Genomic DNA, 25,081 nt, shown 5'->3' with positions numbered 1-25,081 from the left:
GGGGGGGCCGCCGGGGGAGGCGGGAGGGGTGGGGCTGGGGGGGAGAGGGGAGGGTGGAAGGAGTGCTCTCCGGGTGAGGGGAAGGGGAGCCGGGGGTCGAAGAGTGCGGCCCAGGATCCTCAGGAATCTGCTCCAAGGAGGGGGCAGGGCCCCCCGCGGGGGGAGGCGGGAGCGGGGTCTCCACGTGGGAGGCTCCACCAGCGGCCTCAACGGGCACTGAGTCTGAATCCTCGTCCATCGGGGTGGGACCTGCTGGCCGCCTATCCCTGACAGGAGCATAAGTGCGGATAGGTGCCTGTCCGCCAGCCGGAGTCGCCTGTCCGCCAGCCTGTGCTGCCTGCTGGCGTCTGCGACGATGGTCCCTGCGGGCCGGGCGTTTCCGCCGGCGAACCTCCTGCCATCCGCCAGCCTCCTGGGACTGCGCGGCATCCTCCGCCGGGGTCTGCTCGTCTGATGATGGCGCCTGCTGTGACGAGCCAGGGATGTCCGGTCTCTGAAGTGGATGGCCACCCCTCGGGTCTCCTGCAGGGGGTCCGGAGGCGGCATAGCGTGAAGGATGAGCCCCCTTGCGGGGACAGGCGCGTGCGAGATGGCCCATCTCCCCCCGAATACTCCACGCGCTGTATATCATGTCCTCCAGAAAGACAAGGGAGAAGGATTGTCTTCGGGAGGGACTCCGGTGACGGAACCACAACCCGAATGGCCGGGAGTCCTGCTGCCCGAGCAATCACTGAAGCCGCTGTCTGAGGCGTCTCAACCACCTGCCCGAACGCCTTGCCAATGGATGACAAGAGGGGCAAGTACTCCCTACGGAGTCCAGGAAAACAGATAGTGACGGGAAACCTGTCGCGCCTGCTAGCGGGTCAGAAGCCGGGTCGAAACCATGAGTTCATCGCGCCAGGAACGCCCGGGATGAGCGGAGGGCAATGGGGCTCCGAGCCAGCACCATCTGAGCTGCCTGTGGGGACTCGAAATCCACCTGATAGTAGCCACGTCCCAAAAAATCTACGCTGACGATCTTGGCGGGCACGCCAACAAGGCTGCCTTGCAGAAGGTCGCGAAGCTCTCTCCGCATCGGACGGCTACCCACTATCTTGCAGACCAAGGAGGAGGCCTCAAGAGCGGTAACTGTGGAAACAAACAACTGAAGATCTTCAGCTGTGAACTCCAGACGGAGACCGGAATCGCCAGGGTTAGTCGGAGCGGCTTCCATGGAGTCCTCCAGAGGGAAAAAGCCAGAAACCGGGGTCACCAACGGGAGGGACACAGCCCTGCGAGGAAAAAAGAGAGGCGGAGGGCTACAGGATAGCGGGGGCGGGGCGGGGCGGGGGGGGGGGGGGGGGGGGGCGGGGAGGAGTTAGCGGTGGGCGGAGGGGCGAGACGGAAGGGAGGAGAGAGAAGGCGGAGGGGGGAGAGGTGGCGGGGGAGAGAAGAGAGGCGGGGGAGAGGGAGGCGAAGGTGATTAGAGAGGCGGAGGAAAAAAGGATGGGGGAAGGAAGCAAACGGCGGGGGGAAAAGCGGGGAAGGCAGTGAGGAAGGTGGCCAAGGAAGAGAAGGCGGGGGGAAAGAAAGCGGAAACGAGGAGGGAGGCGGGGGAGTGAAGGCGGGGAGTACGCGAGGCAAAAGGCGGAGGAGAGATGGCGAGCAGGGGCGCGATGAAGAAGGCGGGGGAGAGGGCGGAGGAGCCAGCGGATGACTGGCGGGGGGGAGAGTGGGGCGCGATGGCGAGAAGCAGCGGGGGGGGGGGTGAAGCGGAGCAGGCGAGGTCGACAGTCCAACTAATCAAAAAGAGCAGGGTCCACTGAGATAACTACAGGAATAGTGGCTGCATATTTGTGCATTTCCTATGACAAATATGTAACATTTAAAAGGTAGTGATGTGTGGACGTAAGCTAATAATGGGCCAAGGAACTTTTCCCTCTTTAGGAGGTTTTTTCCCCCGAGCGTATGTATGCACTCTTATGAGTGGGTAAGTGACCTTATCATGTCACTTCACTTGTACTTCACTCATTCTCATCAATCTACTTTGAGTGTTGTTGGTTGTTGGTTGTTGGTTGTCTTGCTTATGCTCTTGTGCTTGAGCAACAACGCAATAAGCTAGATGATAAGGCTATAAAATGTATTTTTGTGGAATACAACTCAGAAAGCCAAGGGTATAGTAGCCACAAAGCGGATTTTGGTGAGTCAAGATGTTCGTCTTTATTGAGAACTCAATTAAGCCCATTCTTTTCATGTAAAAAACAAAAAATGTATATTCACAGGCCATCTTTGATACACTCCTATCTTTGTACAATGCCCGGAAGCCATATGTGGAGCAAATGGATGCTCAAAAAGGTGCTGCAAATCAGCCCATACTGGTAAAAAAACTCGAAATTTCAGTCACACAGATCAATCTATTGTTGATGATGTAGTATTATATGGTAGTGATGTGTGTGAACACACTTAGGACCGCCAGGGCACCTTTTCCCTCACTAGGAGGTTTTTTCCTCTGTGCGTATGTACACCCTCTTATCTACTCATTTTGGGGTGTGTACTTATCTTTTGTATCTGGCACACATTTGTTCATTCTAATCTAGTGAGTTTGTGTCCTCTCAAGCTTCTCTATCGTGTGTGTGTGCACTGTTGCAACCCTAACCCTAATTCCAACAATTGGTATCAGAGCTAGCTTCCTTGACACTTGATCTACTAGTCTGCCTCCCTCCTCACGATCCTAGCATGAGATGCACTTGCTGCATTATACCAGGTGCGCAATGAAGCACGTGTTGCATATATGCGCAAACAATTGGAGTCTAAGCACATGAATGAGGGAGACTCCATGGACAGCTTCTTCACCAAGATCAAAGATTTTAAGGAGCAGCTCGCTACTGTGGATGAGATATATCCTAATAGTACATTGGTGCCCACAGTTCTCAATGCATTGCCGGATTCTTATCAGAGTTTTGCCTCTACCCTTAGACTCATGATGAAGGGAAATCCAAATGCCCTTACATTTGATGAGCTGGTTTCAGTACTCTTGCAAGAAGAGCAGTCTAGGTAAAACAAATCTGTTATGCGAGTTGGTGACCAAGCTTTTGTTGTTGCCAGTCAGAAAGGCAAAGGTAAAGCTTCTTCGCATGGTGGCTATAAGCCAAAATCAGAATCCTCAGGCAAGGATGCAGAGAGAGAAGGTGATAAGCCTAAAAAGAAGGACAAGTGTCACTATTGCAAGAAACCAGGGCACTAGATAAATGAGTGCAAAAAAAGGCTAGAGAAGGAGAAAAAGAAAGAATCGGGCATGGCTAAGGCTGATGCATGTACACCAAGTGCAAAGAAGAAGGAATCTACAAGTTTTTCTCAAGATGATTGGACATGGACTATACATTGCAGTTATGACCCCTCTGTTCATGATGTATGCATGTCAATGACAGAATCGAATGCTTGGTACTTTGACAGTGGCGCTAGTAAGCACATTACTTTACAAAAAAATTTGTTCTCATCTCTGGAATCTGTCCCAAGTGCAGGAACCATCACATGTGCAAATGGTTCCTCATATGTTGTCAAAGGAGTTGATAGAGTTGTGCTCACTGCTAATGGAGGCGCATTTACTCTTTCTAAAGTTTTATATATACCAGGCATTAAGAAGAACTTGTTGTCAGTTTCAGCCTTAGCCTTGTCAGGCTTGATGGTGAAATTTGTGGATGACAGATGTACAGTTCAGAATAGAAATGATAGTTATTATATCATTGTCTCAGGTACCTTGTTTCAAGGCCTATACAAGATGGATGTATTTGAGAAGTTACAGCATGATGCTTGCTCAGTCTCTACGACTGGTGCTATGAGTGATATGGTGCCACTGCCCCCTCTGCACACCACATTTGTTACGCCTTCAAAGGCATGATATAGTGTCTGAGTTGCCAACTCTTGAGACCCCTGCTAGACATGTATGTGAGGGGTGTATTCTTGGTAAAATGCATCGGGCATCATTTCCAAAAGATGGATCTGTGAGAGCTGTTAAGAAATTACAGCTTATACATAGTGATGTATGTGGTCCTATGAGGACACCATCTATTGGGGGATATCTCTACTTCGTCACTTTTATTGATGATTACTCCAGATATAGCTGGGTGTATCTATTAAAGCAGAAGTCAAAGGTTTTTATGTGCTTTAGGCACTTTGTATCCATGGCTGAAAATGCATGTGAATGTAAAGTTGTCACCCTTTGTTCAGATCGAGAGGGGGAGTATATGCCCAAGGAATTTCATGCATATGTGGCTGAAAAAGGCATAAGACATTAATGTATAGTGCTATACACACCTCAGCAAAATGGTGTGGCTGAGAGGAAGAACAGTTCTCTCATGGAGATGGCATGATGTATGGAGAGCAGCCTTTGCAGGTGCAAAATCAGCTTGCAAATCAGCCTTTTGATGAGGCAATTATTGAGAATGTACTGGCAGGTTCTATCGTGTAGATTATTCTCATGTGGATCATGTCTCATTTCTACTTTATGTAATGAGGAGGAACCTGTTTCCTTTGAGGAAGCACAAGATGATGATCATTGGATGCATGCTATACAGGATGAGTATAACTCTATACTTAAGAATGACACCTGGTATTTGCCAGGTCTACCTCATGGCAAGAAGGCCATTGGTACTAAGTGGGTTTACAAGTTAAAACGCAAAGTAGATGGTAGCATTGATCGCTACGAGGCCAGACTTGTTGCAAAGGGATATGCCCAACAAAAGGGCATGGATTATGATGAGACCTTTGCACCCACATCTCGTATGACTACCATTAGGTGTCTCATTGCTTTGGCAGCACATCATGGATGGAATGTACATCAGTTGGACATTAAGACTGAATTCTTGAATGGTGATTTACATGAGGAGATGTATGTATCGCAACCTCCTGGTTTTGTTGTAAAAGGAGAAGAGTCTAAAGTATGCAGGTTAAAAAAGGCTCTTTATGGCCTTAAGCAGGCTCCTAGAGCATGGTATGAGAAGATTCATGCATATTTGGTTGCAAATGATTTTTGCAACAGTCCAACAGAGAGTACCCTCTATGTGAAGAAGAGTAAGGACACATTTTTGGGTATCGTTCTATACGTTGATGACATGCTGCTCACGAGACCCGATATAGATCAAATTTCAGCCTTTAAGGCTGGTTTGCAATCATCGTTTGAGATGTCAGATTTGGGACCCTTGCATTACTATTTGGAGATTCAGTTTATGCAACGCAATGATGGCATTGTTATGCTGCAGTCTAAATATATACATAAGCTATTGAAGAGGTTTAATTTTGAAGACTGTAAACCTGTGGCTACACCTATGGAGACAGGTACTCGACTTAGTCTTCAAGATGCAAAAGACTCTTTTGATGCTAGTTTGTATCAACAAGCTGTTGGATCCCTTCTTTATGTATGCAACACGAGGCCAAATATACAGTATGCGGTCTCACAGTTGAGCAAATTTATGCATAGCCTAGGTACGAAGCATTGGCAAGCTGTTAAGCGGATTTTCCACTATTTACAGGGCACCCAGTATTTTGGATTATTTTATCCAAAGGGGAGTGAGTCACAGCTACATGCTTTCAATGATTCAAACTGGACTGCATGTTATGACACACGAGTGTCCACTAGTGGGTTTTGCTTTCGCCTTGGTGATTCATGTATATCATAGCTCAGTAAAAAACAGCCTACAGTGGCCACTTCTAGCTGTGAAGCTGAGTACAGGGCAACTTTTACAACTACACTTGAGTGTGTGTGGCTCAGACGTCTTATGGCTGATTTGAGTGTTATACAGTAGTCTAGCACTACGATTTTCACTGACAGCCAGAGCGCATTAGTAATTGCGAGGAACCTAGTGTTTCATTCTCGCACTAAGCACATTGAGGTGCATTACCACTATGTCAAGGAAAGACTCTCTGCGAGACAGAGATCAGCTTAGTCTATGTGCCTACACATGACAACATGGCAGATTTATTCACGAAGGCTCTTCTTTGTGAAAAGTTAGAAGCTTTTCGTAAAGCTTTGGGTTACTACCTTTTTAGGATTGATACCTTATACATGTTCACATCATCACTCCAGGGGAGAGTTGTAGTATTATATGGTAGTAACTTGTGTGAACACACTTAGGACCGCCAGGGCACTTTTTCCCTCACGAGGAGATTTTTTCCCTATGCGCTTATCTACTCATTTTGGGGTATGTACTTATCCTTTGTATCTGCCACACATTTGTTGATTCTAATCTAGTGAGTTTGTGTGCTCTCAAGCTTCTCTATCTTGTGTGTGTACATTGTTGCAACCCTAACCCTAATTCCAACAGATGAGAATTATGGATGATGTAGTAGATGAGGAAAGGCAACTATACAGGTATCCAAGAGTATGCCAAAATGGCTGGTGCAGACATTGCGGGACAACAAGCTAGCTACTCCTTTTGCAAGTTCTCATCATGCATCTTATTCTTTTGTGGATCATGCTCTCATTTGCTAGTATATGCAACGAAGAGGAACTTGTTTCCTTTGAGGAAGCAGAGGAAAATGATCATTGGATGCAAGCCATGTAGAATGAGTACGACTCAATCCTCAAAAATGACACTTAGTATTTAGCAAATTTGCCTTATGGTAAAAAGACCATTGGTATGAAGTGGGTTTCTAAGTTAAAGCGTAAAGCTGATGGTAGCGTTGATCGCTACAAGGCAAGACTTGTTGCAGAGGGTTTCTCAAGAGAAGGGCATACATTATGATGAGACCTTTGCACAACATCTCGTATGACTAGGATCAAGTGTACTATTGCATTGGCAACGTATCATGGTTGGAATGTACATCAATTGGATATCAAGACTGCCTTCTTAAATAGTGACTTGCATGAGGAGGTTTATGTATCTCAGCCTCATGGTTTTGTTGAGAAGAGGTAAGAATCTAAAGTATGCAAGTTAAGAAAAGCTTTATATGGCCTTAAGCAAGCTCTTAGAGCATGGTATAAGAAGATAAACATACACTTGGTTGCAAATGGTTTTTGCAAAAGTCCAATTGAGAGTACTCTCTATGTTAAGAGGCGTAAAGATTGTTTTTTGGTCATCCTTTTATACGTTGATGACATGCTACTCACAGGGCCTAATGAGGAGAAGATTTCAACCTTCCAGGCTGAATTGCATATGTCATTTTGAGATGACAGATTTGAGTTCATTGCATTATTATTTGGGCATACAGTTTATGCAGTGTGATGATGGTATTGTGATGTTGCATTCAAAATACATACAAAGGCTGCTTACACGATTTGGTCTTGAAGACTATAAGTTTGTTACTAAACCAATAGAGACAAGTGCTAGGCTTAGTCTCCAGGATGCAAGTAAACCATTTGATGCATCACTTTATTAGCAGGCTGTTGGGTACCTCATCTATCTACGTAATACAAGGCCAGATATTCAGATTGGGGTCTCCCAATTGAGCAAGTTTATGCACAAACTTGGAAGTAAGCGTTGGCTGGCTGCCAAAGCGCGTGGTCGTAGGCTAATAATGGGCCGGGACAATTTTTTCCTCTTTAGGAGGTTTTTTTTCCCAAGCGTATATACACACTCTTAGGAGTGTAAGTGACCTTATCATGTCACTTTACTTGTACTTCACTCATTCTCATCAATCTACTTTGAATGTTGTGCTTCCATCTCTCTCTTCTTGCTTGTTGCATCTATGTGTGTGTTGCTACATTGATCTCCACTCCAACGAGATACATGAGTGGAAAGATTGAACATGTGTGAACCAGCTTATGGAGCCAATTGTCGAATGTAGTTGAGTTTCCTTGTTTATTTCCAAGAGTGGAAATGTCTTAAGTGGGGAAGTATGTTACGTACGTGATACTAATCCCTTGGATTAGTAGCCTAATCTAACAAGGTTAGGGGAGTCCTAGGATTAGGAGAAAGCAGGTAGGGACGGCTAAGGTTATTATCAATAAATCCATGCATGTTGGCTATTTGTAACAATTTGGTTATTTGTAACAACAATGGACACTATTTAAGTGAAACATGGGTTATTATTCATATAGCCTCACTTTTGGTCCAAGTCTTGACCAAGACTCCAGCCACAATTGTCACATAGCACAAATAGGCTTACCTAGAGCCTCTATGAGACATAGCCGGTAGGAATGCCAGGCTATCAAGCATGGATCTGTGGGAGTCTGACCTTGGACCTTGGACCTTGGACCTTGGCCCTTGGCTCGGAGGACGTTCAAAGCAAAGAACCTATGGTTGGGTGGTGAGCTAGCCTGCACCCCTCTTAGGGGGTTTGTACTAATCACGTGTGTTTTGTGTTTAGGAGATCTATGGGGTTGTTACATGGCAGAAATAAGTCAAGATCTACAAGTTATCAAGCTTTTCCCCAAGGGAAGTTGTGGGAAAATAGATATCCACTTTCGCTTCATGTGAGGTTATGCTATTTTGCATGGGAAAAGTACTACCTAGGTTTGAGCTAGTAAACTGGCTTGAAGAGGAGATGCTACAAGCCAAGGCATTAGGGAGATCCTCTACTTGGACAAGGGGTTCTTCAAACAAGTGGACTCAACCAGGGTGCCAAATTTTCTTGCAAAAGCTCCCCTATTCTTCATGAGGAGTTTCATTCATATCTTGCCCCAGGTTCATGTTTTGATGTATCAAAAGGATCGGCCACTATGGGTAGAGTTGGTAGATTTACCACCATTAATTTGGTCATGCATTCGAGACTCGGGCAAGCTGCTTGGTAGGTCCTCGTTTGTGCCTTGCAATGTGTGCCTTGGAAAGGATTCAAACAAGGTAAGCATCACGTAGGACATAGACGTTCAAGTCTAAACAGAGATGGCAATTCAGGTGGGTCAATACCATGAAATCAAGGACCTCTTTTCATTGTGCAATGTGGAAGATTTGGGCATTTTGCCAAGGATTGTGTGTCCGCCAAAGCGTTGGCGATGACAGCACGTGGGAAGGGTCAGGTAGCGTTGCACTCCAAGAAGGTGACTCTAGCAGGAGATAAGTTAGGACTGCAGATCAAAGAAAAGGTTGAGGAAGGTAAGCTAGAAGGGCGGAATCCCCCTCAAAAGGGTGGAGCATAAGAAAATCATGCTAACCACCCTCCTATAGGAGGAATGAAAGGCAAACAGAATGACCACAGTAATTCAAAGGAGAACAGGACTCTCCAATGGTTGAGGATCCTCTTCTGGGAAAGAAGCAGCAACCTGCTCCAAAAGAAGGATCGTCTAAGGCAGTACAAGACGATAAGTGGCACACAGTCTTTGAGAGGAAGGCCTTCAAAGTAAGGGACACTTCTTTGTCCTCTCATACCCCCTTATATAAAGAGAATGTTTATGTAGTACAGGATCAGAGGGTTGATGAACTTGGCAGTGACTTGGAGCTCCTAGATGATGAAATTGTTGAAGGGTTGATCAGTAGGAGTGCAGGCTGTCTGAAAAGAAGACTGATAGAGGTAGAGGAAGAAGGGTTGATCAGTAGGAGTGCAGACTGTATGAAAAGAAGACTGATAGAGGTATAGGAAGGAGAGATGGTGCCGGACACCCAATCTTAAAGTGAAAGCTTGCTCTTGGAATGTAAAAGGACTAAATACAAAGCGGAAGAGGGATGTCTTTTGGAAGCATGTTAGTGAAAAGAAGCTTAAGATTTGAATGATTCAAACAAAGTTTTAAGGGCTTGTAAGTATATTATGGGGGTTTGGATCACGGCTTTAGGGTCGTTATGACTATGGTCCATAAGGCTTGAAATCCAATTGTTATTGTTAACCTGTTGGAAAAGCATTTGCTCAATGCTCTACCCTCGTGTTGTTTCTGTGGGTGATGAATGTGCTCTATTTTATAAGGACCCCTGTATGAGGAGTAGTTGTTGTAAGTGCCCTGAACAACGTGGTATGCTTAACAACTAATATTTTCGTTTATTTTCGATGGTTATTTTACACGTAAAATAGATGAATAAAGAGCTTACTTCAAATAAACTCAATGCTGAAATTAATTACAATGATGGAGCCAGATTGAGGGTTGAACCCTTAGGACTGAGCTCAATTACAATCAACCTGAGAGTGAAGAAGAAGTAATATTCACACACACACACCATGCAAAAGTCTACGCTAATGAACACAAAAAAACTAGCAAGTTTGCAAATGCATTTTCTTACAATACATAGGCGAGATGAGAAGCCCGAACGAAAGGGAGTAATCAACCTTCTTGTTGATGTAGAGTTGTACAATGGTTGTAACTTTGTACTTGATCCAAAGATAAAGGAAAAAGAGAGATAATAAAGCTGAAATTGGACTTGTAAGAAAGAAGATGAAAACTCATTTACAGACTTGCTGTAATTATGGACAGCATGGGGAAGGGTGGAAGATGGAGTAGTTACATCATGTGGAAGCGTTCATGGAGGGGTAAGGGTTGTGTCCAAGTGGTGTGGGCTACTTTGGGGTGAGTAGGGACTGATTTTCAGCAAGGAAGTTGTGTGTAAAATAAGAGGAAAAGGGTTGTATTTATAGGAAAAGAGACCTTTGAAGCTTAAGAGGGAAAGTAAAGCTGAATAAGACCAACCACATGTTAAAATGTGGGATAGGTGGAGGAACACTTGGAAACTCAAGTGACAAGTGTTGGGACACTTGTCCATTCTTCTAGAACTTTCTATGGTGAGGTGTCAACTGTCAAAAATAGAAACCTCCAAATTTAGCAAGCACAATTAGGATGCAAAAATTACTAAACATAGTAAGTGATTCCAAAACTTTAGGAAATCCCTATTTTTTAGGGTTAGCCTTTTTTGGGAAAACTGAGGTCCCTATTTTTTAGAGCCTGGCTCTAGATTTTAGGGACCCCCAATATGGGAGTCAAATGAAAGCTCTTTCCTTTCACATTCACAAAACAGTAATGATTTTTCAATCTGATGCATCTAACTCATGTAAAATTAAAATCAAGCAATCACTCTAACATAGACTTTAATTGGTCAAATGATCTTATCGATTGTAATTGTCTGTTCTAGCAGGCCACGGATCTAGCCCACACTCCAAGGCATCAATCCTTTCTGTAAAACCTGAACTACGGATCTAGCACCTGTTCAGTTTCTTTCACCAAAGGTGGATCTTCAATGATGGGTTCTTCTGGTTCTTGTCCAATATAAGGCTTTAGCAAACTTATATGAAAAGCATTATGTATCTTCCAATGAGGTGCAAGATCAAGAGTGTAAGAGACTTCATTGATCTAATCAATAACTTTGAATGGTCCATAATATATATTGGACAACTTTGGAAAAGATGAAGTTTGGCCGGTTCCTTGCTTCAGACGGCTTTTATCAATTTGAACAAAATATAGTTGCCATGTGGAATCACTTTACCCTGTATAACCTCATTTGGAGCTTTTCCTATAGATGAATGCACTGTATTGTTGTAGGTGAACTCCAGCAAAGGAAGGTATTTCTCCCACTGAGTCTTATGTTCACTAACATAAGCTTTGAGCATATCAAGGAGTGTGAGATTCATGACCTCTGTTTGCCCATCATTTTGAGGATAGAAAGAAGAAGAAAACTTCAAGGTAGTCTCCAAATTTTCAAATAAAGCCCGCCAAAAATTGCTTGTGAACTTAGAATCTCTATCAGATATTATTTCAGAAGGATCTCAGGTATTCCAAGAACTCCACAAGGTCATGACATGATTTGGGTTATAATTGATAGATTCAACAAGCAATCACATTTTATTTCTTGTCATAAAACACTAAAGTCTGATGGATTCCCAAGGAACATCTGGAACTAGTAAGGATTACAGCAAACCAAGAGTCTTTTGTCTATTATACTTGGATTTTTGACAAACCAAGCATGACTCTATGAAGTCATGGGTGTCTCTTCGAAGTGTGGGCCAGTAGAAGAAACGCTCTAGTGCACTCAAAGTGGCTGCCCGTCTTCGATGACCTGCATATGCTGATGGCCTTCTCTCAACACTTTTTCTTGAAGAGGAAGAGTGATACAAAGGCGATTATTCATCAAGAGATAACCGTGTCTCATAAAGTAATCTGTATGAGACCCTCCTTGCTGTACATTTGCCCAAACAGCTGCAAAATCAGCTTCTCATATGTGTCCTACATCTCCTGAAACTCTTCATGATGGGCCACTATCATGGTTGAAATTTGAGGGACTCTAGAAAGTGCATCTGCCACTACATTATGCTTTCCAAGAGTATACATAATCTGAAAATGAAACATGGATAGGAAGTTTTTTCATCTCGCATGTTTTTCTTGTAGATGCCTTTGAGTTTTGAAATACTTCAAGCTTTGATGATCAGTTCTAACCAGAAACTCGTTGCCTAACAAATAATGATTCCAAATCTTTAAGACATGTACCACAGCTAATAATTCCTTCTCATAAATGTCATTCCTTTTCTCTACATCAATTAGCCGAGGACTTTCAAAAGCCATAGCATGGCCTTCTTGATTGAGAACTGCTCCAATGCAATCTCCGCAAGCATCTGCCTCCACCACAAAAGGTTTTAGTAAATCAGGAATGATGAGGGCTGTTTTTTCAGCTTTGTGAAGGCTGCCTTCTCAGCTTCCATCCACCGAAAAGAGCTTTTCTTCTTTGTCAAGTCATGTAGAGGAGAAGCCATGTGTGCAAAATGCTTGATGAATTGGCGGTAGTATGAGCACAATCCAAGAAAAGATCGTACCTCATGCACATCTCGAAGATTTGGCCATCCTTGAATAATTCTAATCTTCCCAGGATCCATTTGAATGCCTTCAAAAGAGATGACATGTCCAAGATAATTTATCTTATCCATAAAGAACTCACTCTTTTTACCATTGATTAGATGCTAGTGTTCTTGAATAAGTTGCAAAACCTCTTCCAAGTGTTGGTGATGCTCTTCTTCATTCTTGCTGAACACAAGAATGTCATCAAAGAATGCCCAGGCATATTGGTAATGATCTTGGAAGATGCATTCCATCATTCGGTTGAAGGTATCCGGTGCATCGGTCAATCCAAAAGGAACAACCAAGAATTCATAACCGCCAAATGAAGTGTGGAAAGTGGTCTTATGAACATCTTGTGGTAACACCCTGATTTGATGATAGCCACTCTTTAGGTCAATCCGACTGAAGATCTTGGAGCCTCCTAATCGATCTAGAATGTCATCGATTCTTGGGATTGGGAAGCGGTTTTTCACAGTGATCTTGTTGAGAGCTCAATAATCAATACACATTGAGAGCTCGATAATCAATGCACATTCTAAATGTGCCATCTTTCTTTTGAACAAGGAGAACTGGGGAGCAATAAAGAGAACTGCTTGGCCTAATCAGGCCACGACTAAGTAGGTCCTCCACCTGTTTTCTTCTCTCTTCTTGTTGAGGTCGGCTTACACGATAAGGTGCAAGATTGAGAGAAGAGCTACCAGGAATGATATCTATTTGATGGTATTCCGGCTTTTCTGGCAGAAGTTGATAAGGAAGATCTTTTGAAAAATAATCTTTGTACTTTTCCAAAAGCTTTATTAAGCCCCTCGAGCATAGTACCACTAATTGATGCTTTCTTTGTAAGTATTGGTCTTTCTAAATGCCCATCAGATGCGAATTTGTATATTTTCTATGAGAATTACAGGTACATGATCATTGTCCTATATGTGGAAAACCTCGTTATGACGGGGAACCATGAAGAGAAGATTCGGTAGACAGAGGAGATGTTGAGTTCAAAGTTTGATACGACAGACTGTGGACTTACGCATTTATGTTTGGGGATAGAGGTCTGGCAAGAGTCAGATGGAATCTTCATTTCTTAGCAAAAGTATGCAAGAGAAATTCTGAAGACATTCGGCATGGCCGAGTGCAAGTCCGTGGTTACACCCATGGAGGTTGATGCGAAGCTTTCTATTAAAGATGCTTCTCCACTTGTGGATATGAAGGAGTACAGAAAGTTGGTGGGGAGCTTGATCTTCCTCTGCAATGCACGGCCTACCATCAGCTTTGCAGTTGATGTCCTTAGCAGATTCTCAAATCAGCTATGAGAGAACCACTAGAAGGCAAGGATGCGGTTGTTGAAATACATCAAAGGTACCATTGGGTATGGCGTCACTTACAAATCGGACAATCCCTTGACCGGATTTTGTGACTCAGATTGGGCAAGAAATTGTGATATCCGGAAATCGGTTTCTTTCTTATTGGGCTTGGAATGACATCTGGGATCAACAAGAAGCAGCCTACAGTGGCACTTTCTTCTATAGAGGCTGAGTACAAAATAGCATGCTTTTCTTCATGCGAAGTAGTCTGGTTAAGGAGGAGCTTAAAGGACATGGGTGTTGCTCAAAAGTGAGTGACAATGTTGCTGTGCAACAATCAGAGTTGCATGGCTATCGCCAAGAATTCGGTGTTTCATGTTCACACAAAGCACACTGAGATATAGTATCATTATGTACGTGAGCTAATTATGGATGGAGAGATGGAGCTTGTCTATTGCTCAACGACAGAGAATTGTACAGACATTTTCACAAAGGCTCTGGGGGGAGATTTTCTAGAGCACCATCTTCATCGACTCGGTGTTGGACCAAAGAGATAGTTCATCTACGGATGGACATTGAGGGAGTTGTAAGAATTTCCTCAATGCTCCATTCTCGTGTTGTTTCTACGGGTGACGGATGTGCTCTATTTTGTAAGAGCCTCTTTAGCCGTTGGTGAGCACCCAAGCACCCGGCAGTTTCTAGTTTAGACACTCAATGGTGGCTAAAGTTAGAAGACGACTTATGTAGACTTGGCATTTTGCCAAGTAGGATACATGCTTGTGCGGGCTATGTGACTACATTAGTGAGTGCTAGACAACAAACCAAGGACACATTGTTCTCATGTTGCAAGGCCCGTTTGAGAGTCCAAAGGGTCTCAAATGGCCATGGGAGCTGCGCCTAGTTCCTATGGAACTATGTTATAGTCTAATATGGTCCCAGTAAGATGATGTGATTTTGGACCAAGTCGTGGGTTGGCCGACGTGGCCGACCTATGTCCCTGTTGACCTTAGGTACTATATATAGACTAGTTTGATAGCCTTAGTTCATTCATTGAGTTCATTGTATTCAAGCACTCTTGTAAGCAAGACATCCTCCGTCCAAAGTCTGTCTAGATTGCCATCAAAGCTCCTTACCCGAAGCCCACGAGTGGGCAGACGCCATCAGTTTGTAGTCAAGTTTTTGCAAGCAGTAATATTATTTACTCTCTTCTTTCTACAATTCAATACTTTGTATTGTGTTGATCCAGCTTCCACTATTCTTACATAACCATCCAATTAGGTGGGATTTTAGTGATAGACGTAAACAAAGGAAATAATCAGTTTTGGTTGGTAAATGTGTATAGGGTTCTTACTTAGCAAAGAGGAGAGATGTGGAGCTAGCTAAACCAGCTTAATAACCAAAAAGTATAGATTGTGGTTAGAGATTTCAACATGGTAGAAAGGCACAGGAATAGAATTGGGTCAAATAATATACTTGGTAGAGCCAAAGAGAGAAGATGGGAGGAGATGTCTGTTAGAACTTGAGAATCCAAGCTCCCATGGAGATGGTGATGGTGAGAGTGAGTTAAACCTAATGTCATTAGTGCTAAGCTGAGCTAAGGTGGATAATACCTAATGACAATCATAATGATGAATGACCAAATTAATTAAGATTTAGACTCAAGCACAATTAGGTTACACGATTAAGACTTGTGGTCTTAAAAAGGCTTGAGAGCTTGCTTGATTCCATTGCTTGAAAGTGACCCCTTTTATATGAGGGAAGTACAACAAGGCTTCGATAGCTCATGTGGAATAACTCTAACTAGGTGACTTGGCACTCTAGCATTGCTCATTTCAACACCCTCCCTTGATGCTAGATTGGATACAATTTTTAGGCTTTCACTCTTCCTCTCTCTCCCCTTGTGCTAGACTACTTTGGCACTACAGCTACTTTGGCTATGAATTTCAGCTTGAGTGCATCATATGGCCTAAGAGGCTGATTACATCACACTTTTTCTAGAAACAAGAGGGGTGAAGAATACAATAGTTCTTTCTCTAAAAGAGTGTCTTCTGCTGGGGCATCTTTGATCTCGATGTAGCTTGCGTGACTCTCTTTTTGATAGCAATCTTCTTCTAGGTGACCAATTTTTCCACAAAAGTCACGAACAAGCTTTGGTTTATCTTTATTGTAACATTCATTCTTTGTATGACCAAGTTTTCCACGATGATAACACCTTGGAAGTTGAGGGGTTGATTGATTTTTCCTTTAAAATATCCCACCCTTTGCATAGAGTACTTGCTCACTTGAATGTGATTTGAATGGTTTTTTTTCCTTGAATTTTTATTCATGTTCAAGCAAAGATGATTTTATGTCTTGAATCTTAGTATTGGGCACATTTTTAAGTGTAGCGACAAGTGATTCATATGGTGCTTTGTCAACGTTCTTTAACAGCACAACAATAGATTCATCTTCTTCAATAACTTTCTTCAGAGCACTAAGTTGTTGCTTGATATCTTTGAACTTGCTGATATGTTGTGCCATGGTCTCAGTGCCCTTGTCGAGCTTGTAAAACTGAATGAGAAGGTTGATCTTTGAGCCCTTTGAGTCGGTGCCGAAATCTTGTTTAGCTCCTGCTATGTCAATTTGGCATCCTTGATACCGGCAATGTGACTAATCACATCGTCACCGAGGTTTTGAGCAATAAGGCTCAATGCTTTGTTATTTTAAAGTGGCTCAACCTCCACTTGTTCATTCTCAATTAGGTACCAAAGCCCCTTACGCATAAGCAAGTACATAGTCTTGTTGCGCCATGTGAAATCGATCACCATAGAATTTTGAGATAATTTCTACATGCTCCATTACAAGTGGCAGTGCAATGATGAATTCAAGCTTAGTTCAAAGATGATACCCACTTTTTAAGTCAATACGACTAAAGACTGTAGAGCCCTGTAAGCGGTCCAAAATGTCATCGATCCTCGGTATGGGGAATCGATTCTTGATGGTATTCTTGTTCAGCGCCCTGTAATCAATACACATGCGCCAAGAACCATCCTTCTTTTGCCCTAGGAGTACAGGTGAGCAAAAGGGTGATGAGCTAGGCTGTATCAACCCTTTATTCAAAAGCTCCTGCACACCTGACTCATAATCTCTTCCTGTTGGGCTGCACTAACACGGTACGGCGGTCTATTCGGTGGAGTACTACCAGGAATTAGATCAATGGCATGATCTTCTGGCCTCTCAGAAGGAAGTTCTCCTGGCAATGACTCGAAAAAACAATCTTGGAACCCACATAAGAAATCAGTCCTGTCCTTATCTAACATAGACAAATTAGACTTAGACTCATCATCTTGTGCATCCTTTACATAAATCAAGTACACAGAAAGATGCTTTTTCATTATTGATGAAATTGCCGAAGCAGATACAATAGGAACAGATTCCCCTTTGAGTTTTACATCCAATACATGTTCTTTCCCTCTATGAGTCAGAGTGATTTTCCTATTATATGTATCCACCACCGCATGTACTCTGTGGCACCATGGCATCCCCAACAAAACATCACAGCCATCCAAAGGCATAATGAAGAACTCTTCGCTGTCCACATAACCCTGCAAATGAAGCCAAAGCTTCCCAATGATAGGAGTAATGGGTTCTGCATACCCTGGACAAGCCATGTTAGCCTCATATAACGGCCCCATCTCCTCTGCACGAATCCCCAATCGGCCAGCCAAATCTGGTGAAATGAAGTTGGCTCTAGCACCTGTGTCAAAGAATATCAAGGCATTTTGATCTCTCACTTTGCCCCATGCCCTGCACAACTCTCTCTTCACCACCTGGCTGTTCCCCAACAAGATCAGGAACTAACCCTGCAGAAGGTTTTGGTTTCTTTGACTTGGGCTCTTCTTTATTGTCAGAGTCCTTTTGGGACTTTCTCTTGGGACAATTAAATGACATATGCCCCTCTTCAGTACAATAAAAACATTTCCGAGCATCTCTCAAAGCCTGTCTTTCCTCAGAAGTCCTCTTGGGCATTGGCAATTTCTTATACCTCGTCTCTGAAGACCCTTTAGCATCACGAGAAGCATGCCCAGATTTTTCAGCTTTCTTGCTCAAGTTCTTACTGCCTTTAAACCCAGATGATCCTCCAGTGAGTAATGCATTAGCTGTCATAGCATTCTCTATCATCTGTGACATGTTCGTTACTCGAGTCTTGATACAATAATCTCGCACCTCTTTGGACAGCCCACAACAATACTTCTCTACCTGCTCAGACAATGGCACTGCACGATAAGAAGTCACTGGGAGTAAAGCTTCCCAAAACTTCTTGTTATAATCTTCCAAATTTTCACATTTTGAAGCATCCAACTTATGCCATGCGGTCATAACATCCACCTCAAATGTAGATGTGAGCCATACGGAAGAGAAAACCTGTTTAAATTGTACCCAAGTAGTGGGTGCTATGCCCTGCAAAAGAAGAGTAGACCACCACTGCAAAGCATTGCCCTTGAGAAAAGTGGCAGCTTTCCTCACCTTTGAAGACACTGTGTAATTCCCACCAAAAAAAGCAGCATCAAACTGCTGTAAAAAGGTAAGTGCTTTCAATTTATCTTTGGCTCCACTGAATCAAACTTCACTGCAGCTCCCCCTTCCTTATAATCCTTGGCCTTTCCCATAGGCGTTAGATTATCATATGGAAGTGGCTTCGCAAGATTGCTGCCCCCAACATTCATGCCCATCATTGGGTCAACATTACCCATTCCCACACCTAGCATGCCATACATTCCAACCATGTTTCCAAACATTCCAGCCATGTTTCCACCATACATATTCGCTTGCATTCCAGGTTGCATGCCCCCAAACATATTTCCTTGCATACCGGACTGCATTCCACCATACATATTCCCCTGCATACCAGGCTGAAAATTTGCTCCAAAAGGCCCTGGCATACCCATGCCTCCCTGAGGGTAACCCCCAGTCATGGATTGGAACACAGAGCCACCACCAAAATAACCTGGATGCATATTCTGCTGAGGAATGGATGGCTGTCCAAAGAAGGAACTCTGAGAGTTTGCACCATAAGCATGCTGCATGTTCGGAAACTGGCCAAAAGATGGATCCTGTGGGATGGCACCACTATGACCCTGAGGAAGGTTCTTAGAACGCACCTTCTTCTTCTTCTTTTCGGGCTCTGTACGGGATCTCATAAATTCAGCAAACTTCTCACTTTGTGTGAGCTGCATAAATACATCCATAACACCAGCCAAACGATCTTTAAACCGAGCATCATCATCCTCTTTACTAAGTACATCTTCTGGCTGTGTTACATCCTCATAATGCTCATCATCTGCAGCCTGTTCTCCTGCAAGATTATCCTCAGATACATCTCTCTCAGGAGAGGTCTCTTGCTCTTCCTCTTCATGATAGAAGTACTCATCCTCTGTATCAGACATGCTTGCTGAATTTTTCAGCGACGATGACTTTCCTCGAGGCAACCACGAGCTCACCCCCTTAAGAAAGTTGATGATTGGTCCCGGCAACGGAACCTTGAAACCGGCCTCTGGTAGAAACCAAAGTGCGGTGGACTAGCAGTCACCCTTCCACTTGTAGTCTAGATATGAAAACAAAAATGAATGGAGCTAGAGTGCCCCCAATCTGAAAATAAAACGACACCTGTTGGCCCCAAAGCTTGGCGCCCCTTGCGGTATTTCTTTATTCAATTTCAAAAATATGTAAGGCTGAGTACAACAAAATCAGCCAAGAGAATACACCTGTATGTCCAATCTGACAGCCCACAATACCTCTTAGCACAGAGGATTCACACACACAGATCTGTGTCTCAAAGCAACACTCTGTGCCTCCCTCTGATCAGCCAAGACCATTTAGCAGGGCAGCCATGAGCATACATCTGGCATATCTCATGCACATGATTCAACATCTCAGCACAAACATACATTCACTGTTCAATCTCTGTCTCCAACCTTTTCAATCTGCCATACCCCTCCTCTCACAAGGGGCCAGATAACTCAAATCTGCAAACAGACATAAGCCAATGGAAAGAGAGATAGATGAACAAATTCAGAGCTTACCAAAATCAGCTCGTGGGTCTGCACTGGAGGAAGTGATTGTACCAGTCTGTACTTGCACACTTGTTTCAACAACTTCGCTTCACACGTGTGGGTGTACCTGTATGTGGGCACGGGCACGGGCACGGGCACGAACAGTGTGAACAAGCCTTAGTTGGATATGAGAAGGAAACTCATAGATGGTGGCCAGCCTAAGTGTGAAAGGGGACAAAAGGGAATTTTATTGTTTATAAGGTTTAATAACCTTTGAGGCTTAAAAATATTATTTTTTTGAGGCATGCGTTTTTGCCATCTGCTTTTGGCGTTTTTGAGAAAGCGCATCGCCTCCTTATAAATCGAAGGGTGGCGGAGCTGAGGAGCGTAGGGTCGCCATGTGGAGTCGAGGTGTGGTCATCGTGTGGTACAAGTGGGCGGGCTATGCGTATGGCTACAGCCAGGCGGGCTGTGCGCATGGCTACAGCCAGGTGGGCTGTGAACAGCTCTGGGCGCCAGGCGGGTTACTACCAAAGTGAAAGGACACCAAACGTGCTATGTGCATGGGCTGCCAGTGACCAGCAACCAGACAGGTGAGCAGCCATGCAGGCGTCAGTTAGGCGGACAGCCAATCGAGCAGCCAGGTGGACACCAAGTGTGGGAAGGCGGTGCAGAGGATGGGCACGCAGCAGAGAATCTGGCCAGGTGCTGGCGGTCGTGGAGCAGGTCACTTGCATGTGACAGCTAGGCGGGCGGTTTTCTGCAGCATGGAGCAGACAGCATCGCTAAGACATCTCCGTAGCCAGACCGGACAGGCTTAGAACAACATGATGGAAGCAGGTCTATGGGGTAATCTCACTAGATACCTTTCGCCCCCTTGCATACAGCAACCTATTTGTTACAGGGCAGCAGACCGCTTCTGAGGATACTACACCTTCATTGAAGGCCGGTTTCATGGTTTCGTCGCCGGGATATCGTCAACTTTCTCAAGGAGGCGAGCCCGTGGTTGTCACATCAAAAGCTTCAACATGTGGAAAGTGAAAAGGAAGTGCAGGAAAGACAGTGCTGGATTGTGTCTTTGCCTATATGAGGTGAAAAGCAAAAGCTAAAGATGAAGCTCAGGAGAAAAGACACCAAGGACAGGAAGTAGTCAGCCAGGAACAAGAAAGCAGTTGAAGTGTTATGGTGCAAAAGATGGGTTGAAGGCTATGGCTTTCAACAGTTTGACACCAGTGGTATCTTCACGGAAGCTTCATGGGGTTCGGAAGGCAGCTTCTTTCTATGTTTAGCGGTGGTGATCTACTATGCTTCATTGGGACTTGTGCTTACCACTTGGGTGGAGTGTGCAATCAGGTTTTGGGTGCCTGTGGATGTATCAGATGAGGCTCAGATGGAAGCAGAGAAACTTGATGAGGTTCTTATTCCCGAGCAGATACTGGCACATAAGAAAGGTACAAGGTAAAGTTTCCCGTGGCTATCTTGTGAAGTTTAAAGAACTATTCACCGATGGATGCATGTCAATAATCCTCTTATTAAAACATGATAACTGTGGACTGGAGACATATATGAAAATCATTCTCAAACCAGGGCTCAAACAATAACTTGGCATGTGTGAAGTATGTTTACAGCCACAGTGTCGTATGGATTAGATTGCCAAGAGCCATCAAATCTCCTGGAATTCACTAATAATATTTAAATACTTGTAGTTTTTAGCTTTAATAGCTGTATTGAGGGGTCCGCTGAATATCATCAAATCAGGACATTCTACACAAGTACATTAGACAAACAAAATGAAGGTGCTCACTTACCATAAAAAGGCTTGTAGCCATAAGTGACATAAACGTGACATAATTCTTCCTTCCAACACAGTTGTTAAGCCACTGCATACAGCCAATCAACAAAGATGATTTGTGCAAGTTTGTTGCTAGAAACCATTACAGAAACAGATACAAAATAGCAAGAATAAACATCCAAAACCGAGTTGAATGCATAAACAGCACCACCGTGCAAAGTTTGGCATATGCCATACCCGGCAATGATGGTCAAAACCTTCGACACATTTGTCACAACTTCGGCAATGCTTGCTAAATTTGTGTACCTGCTCTGACAGTTCACGTGATTTATAAGCATAGACTTTCCACAAGCAGACTAGAGGTGCTACATATGATTTGGAATTACAAGGGCAGAACCCCATTTATATACAACCATATGACAAGCACTACCTTATCCAGGATCCAAGATTAGTACCAAGAAGAGACTGGGTGGTCAGAAAAGTTTTTGCTTAGTGGGAATAAAGTTTTACCTCTGCATTGCACAAAGTACAAAAGAGCACATCGTCATCTGCAGTTGACTGATGCTCGATGCCATCCTTCCTGCATTTGTCGTCTTCAACTAGCCACCCTAGCATACATCGTACATGGAAAAGTGAAAGCAGTTTCTTTTTCTTCTCTAAAAGCCTAGTTGCATCACATTGGGCTTCCTCAATGTTGGAAATCTTATTTGAGAAAGGAGCTGTCTGCTCTAAGCAATTTGGAGAAGAGTTAAGAACTGATGGCAGCTCTGGTGGTAGCGATTTTTCTTGTTTAGCAGCAGATCTCTGGCCACCACCACCAGACAAAATTCCAGGATCTGCAGGATCAATAGCTGTGCACCGGATGTAGAGAAGAAAGACTGCAAAGGCCTGAAAGATGAAATGTATGCTGAATCCTCAGATCTTATGATATTTTCAGCGAAAAGTTTCTACAATTCACGAGAAGAGAACATACCACAGGTGAATATAGTCCGATGGTAGCATATTCCAAAATCGTGTTCCCCGAGAAAGGAGCAAGAAAAACATAGAAAACAGTTGCTAATATGAAAAAGACAGTAATTGCCACCACCTGGAAAAAAGTCATCCATTAGCTTTTACTGAGGGACAAGTCACTCAAATGCAAAAAGCACTATTCTGCTAGGGGGCGGGTGGGTTGGGGGGTGGTGGGTTTTGGCACACACATACATTGTCTGCTTCTTCTACATAGAAAGCTTGGGTCATCAAGTTGGATCCATGAAGCACCCAAGTACTCAAACCAAAGAGATTATCTCACCTTTTGCTTATGGCACTGATCTAGATGCCAGAGCGATCTTGTTCGTGTGATCATATCACTCAAGTACTTGTCTTCAGCAACCCCCTCACTAGATTCTGTTACTTCATGCCAAATGGAATTTTTTACTCACACCTTATCTTTGTGAATGGTCCAACCAATCCTAGTACACCTTAAAGAGGTGAGAATGTTCTGTCATGAGAGATGTGGCATGGCCACTTTGGCTCACAAGCAAATGCAGATTAAAAGAAGCTTGAATCTCATGGGTGTGTAAGAAGAGGCTGTTCTCACAGGTGTTAAGATTTGGTATAACTTTTTTGTTAAGACGGAAGAGATACAGGTAAAGAGAATCCTAGCTGATTCCAAAGTGCATGTGCCCCCTCTTCAACTACTGGCACTTCATCTTGAAGTTTAGCCTAGAAGGAGTTTACCATGCCTAATGCATAACCTGTCATTCAACGCTCCAGCAGCATAAGAATTTGATGATCTAGTCTGGCTCCTGCAGCACGTAGGCATAGCACCAATACGTGTTCCAACTGGCTTTTGTCGTTCACAAAGAGACGGTTGGTGTAACAACTTGCCTGAACGGGAAGTACCCATCATAAAACAAGTCCCTGTCTTACATATAGCCATTGTAGCATTTGTGATAGAAAGAATCATCGGAAGAGGAGCAAAGACAATCCCTCTTCAGAGAATCTAGTCCCTGGATGGCCAAGGGTGGCCAAAATCTGGCAAAAGGGAACATAATGCTGTCAAAGCTCAACATTGAAATCGCCTATAGTTGCTTAGGGATCAGGGGCCACCCATGTAGTCCACAGGAGGGTGCACAAGCTAATCTTCCAGGTTGAGCTGTGGTGAGAAGGCCGCATCTTGGAGAAGAGCAGAAGCCTAGTTATAGGGATTTGAATCCCTTAAGAGCCTCTCGACACCTTCCTGAAGCATGGGGTGGGGAACCGAGTGGAAGCACTAGATGAGGATCTAGTAGCCGACAAGCATCCACACTACTGTAGAAGGTCTCCTCATGTGATGAGGTGCAGGGGATCCCTTCAACAACAAAGTACCAATAGTTGGTAAGCCACCTATTGCCCTTACAACACCAAAGAATAGCCAGGAAAACATCATACCCACAAGAGTGTAGCTTGGCATTCCAATCATGACACCTTGTAACAATGGCAAGAAGCCCACATACAGCTAGAAGCTAGCCCCAACATTATGTTAATAGGAATCTCTCGCAAGATTCCCACTAATGGCAAACCAAGCATGTTCTGGGAAGACCACAAACCTCCAAAGTCGGTTGTTAGTGAGAGAGATGCCACCTGGTCCTTGAAGCATGACATGATCAACTAGTTTCGAGGAGTCTTGGTCGAGTACTCTGATATGTAGAAAGAACTTCATCATCCACCACCACAGCCTTGTCTGCTGAGATAGCTCGGCATCTCGAGAGGCATTCCATGTGTCTCCACAGCACAGGGTAGAAATGGGAGTAGTATCATGGGAAATGGAGTGTGACCGTGAATGCATTTAAAGTACATTGTGCTCACCTTGGCATAGAGTTAAACCATGAGAATATTCAATCCTAAAATTGACAACCTCAACATCTGATGTAGCTTAGTAAACAAAGGTATAAACATAAGCTTCATAAGTAGAAGGGGTTACTGAGCCCATGAGACATCACTTGCTTGTTAAGCAAGCTTAGTATGAAACCTAGAGTAGGTGCACTAATAAAAATTCAGCTCAAGCTACTATCCCATGGAGGTGTGCTCGTGTATGTATCTCACATCCGATTTGTTTGGTTGTTGCCTTTGCCCTGCAAGGCCAATGCAATATTGGAGAACGAAGTAAGAATCATGTCACCCGCATCCCTATGCCCGTGAAAATAGATAGTGGAACACGGGACCTTCTCTAAGAAACAAGTGCATCATTGTCAGCTATGAGATGTCAAGGCAACACAAAGAGGCCACGAGGGTATGCATGTTCCTCTCATATGACATGCATGATAATACGGAAGGCAGG

The 25,081-nt window shown here is 43.9% G+C and overlaps 1 protein-coding gene across 3 annotated transcripts in view; it reads right to left on the bottom strand.

Annotated features, from left to right (window-relative positions):
• Positions 1–25,081, bottom strand: part of LOC147638801 (protein S-acyltransferase 21-like) — a 34,862-nt gene that overhangs the window by 9,359 nt on the left and 422 nt on the right. The window contains exons 1-5 of one of the 3 annotated variants that reach the window (XM_086784567.1): positions 23,072–24,112; positions 22,754–22,867; positions 22,291–22,668; positions 22,018–22,086; positions 21,797–21,868 (exon numbers count right to left, since the gene is read on the bottom strand). In XM_086784567.1, the coding sequence (XP_086640693.1) occupies positions 21,797–21,868; positions 22,018–22,086; positions 22,291–22,668; positions 22,754–22,867; positions 23,072–23,125 (687 nt within the window). In that variant the 5' untranslated portion in view covers positions 23,126–24,112. Of the gene's footprint in view, positions 1–21,796; positions 21,869–22,017; positions 22,087–22,290; positions 22,669–22,753; positions 22,868–23,071; positions 24,113–25,081 lie in introns of those variants that run through there. The other 2 variants (XM_086784582.1, XM_086784575.1) reach the window with 2 other exon arrangements.

This window comes from Cibotium barometz, chromosome 4 (assembly GCF_041138505.1).
Source record: "Cibotium barometz isolate CiBa-2024 chromosome 4, ASM4113850v1, whole genome shotgun sequence".
NCBI classification, from domain to species: Eukaryota; Viridiplantae; Streptophyta; class Polypodiopsida; order Cyatheales; family Cibotiaceae; genus Cibotium; species Cibotium barometz.
The sequence above is the reverse complement of the archived record's forward strand: the minus strand, read 5'-3'. Positions and strand labels throughout refer to the sequence as shown.